Source organism: Vigna unguiculata, chromosome 3 (assembly GCF_037176805.1).
Source record: "Vigna unguiculata cultivar grain cowpea cultivar isolate G323 ecotype 2 chromosome 3, ASM3717680v1, whole genome shotgun sequence".
In the NCBI taxonomy this organism is placed as follows: Eukaryota; Viridiplantae; Streptophyta; class Magnoliopsida; order Fabales; family Fabaceae; genus Vigna; species Vigna unguiculata.
This window is the reverse complement of record NC_140794.1, coordinates 22,254,702-22,262,495: the sequence shown is the minus strand read 5'-3', so window position 1 is coordinate 22,262,495 and position 7,794 is coordinate 22,254,702. Positions and strand designations below refer to the sequence as shown.

At 34.6% G+C, this 7,794-nt stretch overlaps 1 protein-coding gene across 1 annotated transcript; it reads left to right on the top strand.

The window, feature by feature from the left end:
• The first annotated feature begins 272 nt into the window (after window positions 1-272).
• LOC114178334 (uncharacterized) lies at window positions 273-7,439 on the top strand. The gene is made up of 3 exons (XM_028064175.2): window positions 273-1,249; window positions 5,177-6,275; window positions 6,399-7,439. The coding sequence occupies exons 1-3, from the start codon at window positions 1,172-1,174 to the stop codon at window positions 6,881-6,883; spliced, it is 1,662 nt and encodes a 553-aa protein (XP_027919976.1). The 5' UTR covers window positions 273-1,171; the 3' UTR covers window positions 6,884-7,439.
• The last annotated feature ends 355 nt before the right edge of the window (window positions 7,440-7,794 follow it).

The window sequence follows — 7,794 nt, the reverse complement described above, 5'->3', positions numbered from 1 at the left end:
CTATAAATGATTTTATAAGTTAGTAAATTTTTATTATAGTAAAAGAAACATGTATATGTTTAATATCGAAATTATTGTTTAAACCTTATTAAAATGAATTATATGTAATTATTATTTAATTTCATTACATAAAAAATAATATTCAAAGTTTTTATTATAAAAATATGATTTATTTGAGTCGTATTGATAATATTAAAAAAATAAAAAATAAAACAAATAACCAATATCACTAGCCATGAATAAGGAATAAATATGGAACACAACTAAAGTACAGAAACATAGAATCCAACTCGAGCACAGAAACACAAACAAACACAACCCATAAATCAGAGAACAACAAGGAAAGAAACGGTTCGGTAAACAAGGAGAACCCAGAATCTAACAAGTTTTTCACTTAGACTCTCCTTTGTCAATTCCAGTTTTGTTGGCGGTTAACACTTCGAATCGGAATTTCTTCCTTCTTGATCCATACCCATCATTTCAAAGTGTTTGATTCTCTGTATTTCCTCTCATTGGTCTGATTTTTGTTTTCAAATCAATACAAGTTTTTGGGATTTGGATTAGGTTTTATTTGGTGAGGTGTTTTCTTGGTTATGTGGGTTTATTTTTTAGGGTTTCATTGGATCGTAACTGGGTCTCTAAACTTCTCGAGTGATTAGGGTTTTCATTGAGACGTGATTGAAAGACGACTGGACTTCACGGGTTGCTTAGGAACTTTCATCTCGATGGGAGTTCATATTGTACAGTTCAGCATTTGTATTTGGGGACACTTTGAGAAGCATTTGTATTTGGAGACAGACTACTAAAGATGTTAACAATGGTTTTTTGAGCATTGTCTATTATTAGTAATTGTGAATGAGTGATCAAGTAGGAAGTCATCTGTTCTTCATTTTTGGCGTTTTCTGTTGTCTTTGGTGGTATGGTGGCTCACAAGAGTAGAGTATTGAATTTCAGACGATTTGTTTGGTTTCGAGCAATTGAAGCAAATATTTAGCTGGTTTGGTGGCTTTAAGTGAATGTTTTGTTGAAGGTTCATGGAGGAATTTTAAAACTTGAAATGAATGTGGTGACATGGTGCATGAGCATAGTTGTTGGTTTGTTCCCTTCCTGGAACAGTGTTACTGGATTCTAACAGTCTCACACCTAGAATTTTACATTAGGCTTTTATGCAATGTCGCGCTGTTTTCCATTTCCACCACCAGGATATATAAAGAAGGCTAGAACAGATGGAGTGGATTTGTTAAGAAAGGTAAATATAATTTGACATTCATTAATTAAAAGTGCATGTGCTTTGCTTGACAAGTACAGATCCATCTTTAGATAAAGTGAAAGACTTCACCCAATTCATATTGTTGTCATTCTTCTAATTCATGTCCTTGACAATTTTATATATTTGTTTATACTAATTCATAAAGATTTCGATTGAGGTTAGGAATGTTGAGGCTTTGGGTTTTTTTTTTGCTTGATTTGTTGTATAGAACATTTCCTGTGACTAGTATTGAATGATTAACTTACATGCTGTTATTTGACACTTTAGGTATTGAAGCAGAAGAAATAATATTGGTAGAGATTCTTCATATATATTTGTCTTTTGAAGATTCCTCTAATGTACTTTGTAATACTTGCTGATTTTTTGAAACCAACATGTTTGAATATCCTTGATCTTGTGGGTCATAAATGGCCTTGAAAATATGTAATATTTTCAGATTTTTATTGTCCTTTTTTATTCTGTGTGATTTTATTTGATTTAATAATCATTCATGAACTCTTTATTGAATGGTGACAGATTATCTGTCATAAGTCTATAACCGAAAATTTTGTTTTGTAATCACATCATATTGGTGAAATTGTGCTGCATTTTTTTCCTCAAACATGTAAAAGTCACCAAGTCTACTTTGTGGTGAAGTAAGAGGTTGCTACAATGATGTGATCAAGGTTGGAATGGTATATTTTTCTTGCATATATTCTTTTAGTTACCTCAATTTATGTGACCCTTGAGTTCATGCTTTGTCTGTCTTGATTACATTAAAAAATATTTAAATGGTGGTTAATGTTTTTGTCATCATACATGTTATGGATGACAGTAACTTCAGCTTGATTTTTATGTTAGAAAGGAATCGTGGTAAATGTTTTTGTCAAGTATCTGCTTTGAATTCTCAATTTGATTGACAATGATGCTGATCAATTTTCTCCCTTATTTTAAATCTTCTTGTTAGGTGTTGACTTGCAAAATTGTTAGTGTAGCTTTTCTTTTTGGTATGGTGTATGTTTGATCATATCATGAGATGATTGGTTATTCAGTCTTGTTTATATTTTAGCATTCAGGATTGTAGTTATTTTCAGTGAAGAATCTAGTAATTGCGAGTTACTTCTTCTGTACTCTTTTTGCATTGCTAGTTTCAGGATTCTACTTTTTATTGGATTTTATTGGTAGTAGCTTCTCTTATAAGTAGCTGAGCTTTCCCATTAGCAGGGATTTGAAAATTTTGAGGTAAAAGAGAAAATAATAAAGAAACAACCATTTTTTTCGTGACAATGTTTGAGTATGGAAGCTGAAGCTATGTAGATCAGCTAGATTTATTGCATTGGACGATTAATTTGAGGGAATAACATATGCAGGGGATTTACTTTTCTGGATCAAGACTGTTTACTTGTACCTCTAATTGATAGTTGTTTTTGGTATGATTAACCTTATAAGGTATTGCACGATACGAATGATTCTTTACATTGTAATTTTTTCCCGTATTTCCAGGTTTACACCGTTTCACCTGACTGTTAGTTTCAACTGATAGCTACACTTAAAGTAGCGACAGGGATCAGTATCATTTTCTTCTAAGTCTTAGTTATTGTATGGTAGTTACATCTGGTAATGTCAATCTGCATAATTTGAATTGGATATTGCAACTTATAGTTTAGTTGGAGTTCCATCTGTACACAAGTTTTTGATTTGGAGTACCTTTAGAAAACTGTGTTAGGTTGTTTCTCTTTAAGTCGAAAGAATAATCTTTAAAATAATTTTAGATCCTGAATAGGGATTTGTATTCCTTGAATGAATATTGGCTTTAGATTATTTGTGCTTTAGACTAGTTAAATTTAGCACAATACTTTTCTTTAGTTACTGCAAATTGATTGAGAATTGTTTTCATAAATCCTTCCATCTGTTATTGAAACCTCAAATGACCTCCCTACTGTCAAGGAAGGTTGTGAAATAAAGGTGAGGAAAATCCAGGTAAGATACTGTGCACAATGTTTCAAGCTGGTATCTGTACTTCGTGAGGACATTTTTATGGATTCTGATATAGAATGGTGGTTTAGGTGGTTCACTATTTCTACAAACATTTTCCTAATCAGCTTCAAATATTCAGAGAATTACAAGTTTCTCCTCCTTTACACAGATCAAACCTACTAGGCTTTGTTCCCATTTGATTAGCGAGCCCTTTCAATATCCATTTAGTGCTATATAAGTTTCGGTAATAAAATTGATTGTTTGAGATCTCCAATCAGTTAGAGATATTGCCAAATTGTAGTATATAAGTGGGCGGAATTTTGCAGTAACTAAAGAAAAACATTTGTTCAGATAAATGTTTGCACCAAGGAGAATAAGAAGGAAAGAGACAACATTAGGGTTGTCTTCTCTCAAGGGTGCATCTGCCTCTTTGTTTTCGCATGGGTGTTGTCTTCTCCTCAACTTCACCATCTCGATTTCGTGATGCCACTGTGACGCTTAAAAACTTGCATTGCCACTGCCATGTTGTGGTGGCAAGCTACAAATTATATTTGATAATACTGAGTAAGTAGAGGTATACTTTGCTTTCATAGAAGCTCCTTTGTTGTTGCTAAAGAAATCATTCATGGCAATTGGAGTAAGGAAGAGCACGAAATGGTTGGAGGGAAAAGCATGAATTGGTATGCATCCCTTCCCACTCAGCTCACTCAATAAAAGGAAGTTGATTAGGATATTTTCAAACTGGGTCATGCAACCCCTTCCATTTTGGAGTGAGACCTGAATTAGGTTTCACCAATGATTTAGGCTGTGATTCTTGTTAGAATTGTGATTCAAGCTATTCCGAGTGCAATATGAATGATGCAACACCGATTCGGGAGATTCGGGAGCACAAACGAGTTTTCCAACTATTCACATCATGGGGGAACTATTCACATCATGGGGGTTGTAGTCGTAGCATATCATGCGATACAAATTGTGTATTGTGCCATACTTACTGCCATGCTCTTGATTAGAACTTCATATGGTCTAATGAGGAAATGGAATACTATAGTGCTTCAAAAAGTCTAGGTAGCATAAGACAACTAAAAGGCATTCATAACCAATTATAATAAAACTCTTGGATAAATTCTAATTTTGAAAATAAAGAATCCTAGGCAAATTAATGAAGAGAATTTGGAACACATTCTCTAATAGTGTGTGTAACACTCTTCTATTGGTTGATGTGTGTTGAAAAGTACAAAATGAAAAGAGATTTATTAAATATGATGTAGGACCCACAAATTCCTGTGATTATGCATAGAATTTGATCTCATTTGTTAGACCTTGAATATAGGTTGCTTCTCGATACTTAGAAGATGAACAAACAGTTATCCTTGATAGCATTTAAGTTTTCTGGTGATTCATCTATTGGATATAACTACATATGTATGTATTTTATTTGCCGGAATTTCTTACCTGCCATTATAATAAGACCTGTCAGTTGCACTTATCTGTAATTTTTATTTTAATACAAGGCATGGATTACTGGACATCCGTTAAAATTTTCATAGCATATGCCGAAAGCCAAAAGAGAAATACAATATATATCAGAAGAAGGGTCAGCATTTGCATCTAAGAATGAAAGTGCTTCTGTTGGGGGGTTTAATGAATATAATCATTGAAGCTGCTTAATAAGGCATCACAGTGATCTCCTAAAATCTTGAACATTTAGTTGATAGACATTGTGTATTTTATGGACATTGATCTTGTTATTGTCATGGTTTCTTCCTAGGATGTATATGATTGTCAGTAGTAAAGAACCATTTTTTTTCTTTTGCATGTTGTGCTTTTGATATATTCTCCTTTCTGTGCTCTTCCATGAAAAGGTTTTGAAAATGTTGTGAAGCCGTTGTTGTTATTTCCTTATTTAATTATTGTTGTTAATATCTCTTCTCACCATATTACTTGCAGGAGAAGCAGAAAGAGAGAAAACATAAGAAAGACAAGAAGGACAAAGAGAAGAGGGAAAGTAAGGAGAAGAGAGAGAAAGAAGGAAGAGATGGAAAGCATAAGGAAAAGAGGGACAAAAAGGAAAAACGTAGAGAGAAAAAGAAAGATAAGAATAAGGATAAGAACAAAGATAGAGATAAAAGTAAAATCAGTTCTACAGATGACAAAGGTTTTCCAAGACAATCTGAGGGTCTCAATGCTGGTAATATCCATCAAGAGGAAATTAAGCATGACGAAACGAAGGGTATCTTGTTTGAGAACAGACTCACCAAACAGTATTCTGGTAACAATGGGGAGAAGGCAACAGAAAAAAATCCTCTGGCTGAGAACACGGAAACAAAGTTCCTCCTGGAGTTGGACCGCAGGATTAGGAATGATGACGGAGGAGCTACCAATCAATTGGTTCATAACTTTACTAATGCAAACCATGGAAAAAATGAGGCAACTAATAGGTTGGTGGCTAAAGGAAGTGGGACCAGGCTTGATGGTAATGAAAAGCTCAAGGATAAAGGTCTTGATGTTAAGAAGATTGATGGAAGAGGAGTACACGCTGAAGTCCGACCTATTGGAAATTCACCAGCTCAGAATTATGTTGGAAATGTTCATCCTAGAGTTGATGGAATACCCAAACTTCTCGGGAAGTATTTTGAAAAGAATTTGGAAGCAACAGTTGAAGGCAAGGAAAGGGTTAAGGAAAAGAAAGATGAAGGTAGAGAAAAGACAGAAGAGGAAAAGGTTAAGGAAAAGAAAGATGAAGGAAAGGAAAAGGTTAAGAAAAAAAAAGATGATAAAAGAAGAGATAAAAGGAAAGATAAAGAGAAGGAGAAGAAAGGGCATGGGAAAAACAAAGATAGGGATAAAGAGAAGAAAAAGGAGGAGAAAGCCAAGGAGTCTAGTGAACTTAAAACAACAGAGCAAAATAAATTAAAAGAAAGCAACAAAATTGCACTTAAAGATTCAAACTGTTTCTCACAGCTTTCTAGAAACAGCCACGAGGATCCTGTTGGTGGGGAAAATCTTAAAAAACGAAAAGACATTGAGTCAAATGGAGTTCCACGTGGTGAGTGTTACTTATGATTAGTCTGTTCGCATTTCTACCCAGTGATCCTGTTGTGTTTAAGTTTGTACATAATATTTTTTTGGTTGACTCATGTTATATATATATTTTTTAAATTTCTTACAGTTAATGACAGTTTGCCCAATAAGTTTCCAAAATTGTCTTCCTCTCAACCATTCACTGAAAATGGAAGGCCATTGGAACCTCGGCATATTTCCGTACCAAATGCTTCGGATAGACCACAAGTGGCCACCGGTGTTAAGGTAGAAAACAAAGAAGGCATGAAAAATGAGATTTTTGAAACTCAGTCATTTTCAGCTTCTTCAAACAAGACTCGCACTGATATTGTGCCAGTTGATTTTGTAACTGAAGCTTCTGCAAAGCCATCCCATCCAGACTCCAAGTACCTAGGCCAGGTATATTCCGTACCTAAGGTGGATCAGTGGTCTGATTTTGGTGATCAAGAATGGCTATTTGACAGCAATATTTTACCCGAAAGAAAATCTGTGGTGCAATCTTCAGAGGTTGGAGATACACCACAGGTATGGGCAGAAGCTCTGCGCATAGAGTCAGCAGATGTTTTTGCTCTTCCATATGTCATTCCATACTGATTGATTATTTAATTGTCACAATAATTACATGTGCACAAGGAAGCCTCCAATGACGGTGGAAGCAGGAGGAACTGGGGCATGGGCTGGAAGATACCAAATTTCTTCATTCATTCTTTTGTTACTTGCATACAGGCAGCAAGTATTGAGTGACTGATTGATTCCTTTGATCTGGTGACTAGTGCCTGACAGATTTGTCTTGATTTTTTACTGATTGGAGGATGAGAAAACATCTGTTGCAAGTTGTTTCATGTTCAGTGCATTGCTGCAAACCTAGTTGGAAGCGCAGTTCCTATCTTGTGCATCTTAGTAATTTATTTAGCCGACAGTGAGACTTTGTATAGGTTGTGGAGAAGGAGAGGGGATGGGTACAAGGTTGTGCAACTTGTTATTCTATTTGTGCTGAGCTGCTCTTTCTAATCGAGAATCAGAATATTTAAGTGAAACTAGATGTGATCTTTTCAACTCCACCACAATTTTGATTTGTAACATAGAACTCTTATTTACGAAATTATGTATGATAGAGAAGGGAAGAAAAGTATTCGGATTTATTAATTCAGTTTCCTTGTAAATTTTATCTGGCATTGAATCATTTTCCATTAGTATTCATGATTAATATTGAATTACATCATTAAAAAATATATGATAACATGATGGTCAGTCTTGCTGTTTGGATCGTTTTACGTTATGTTGGGATTTTGCTTTAGCTTTGCAACAATTCTAAAGAAAGGACATTGCAACTAGTTGTACCGATTGTTTACGTTTTGGTCCTTAGGTTTACAGCATTTTTTTAAAGTGGGACCGGATGTTGATGAACAGGGGCAAGTTACAGAGCGATTATATGCATTCAATTATGGAACATGTCATACATCGGTAAGGAGGATCTGTTCAGTTGGGGGTATTCACTTTCTTAT

Coding starts and splice junctions, on each gene's coding strand:
- LOC114178334 (XM_028064175.2), top strand. CDS start 1,172: ATGTCGCGCTGTTTTCCATTTCCACCACCAGGATATATAAAGAAGGCT. Junction 1,250..5,176: donor GAGTGGATTTGTTAAGAAAG/GTAAATATAATT, acceptor TATTACTTGCAG/GAGAAGCAGAAAGAGAGAAA. Junction 6,276..6,398: donor GTCAAATGGAGTTCCACGTG/GTGAGTGTTACT, acceptor AATTTCTTACAG/TTAATGACAGTTTGCCCAAT.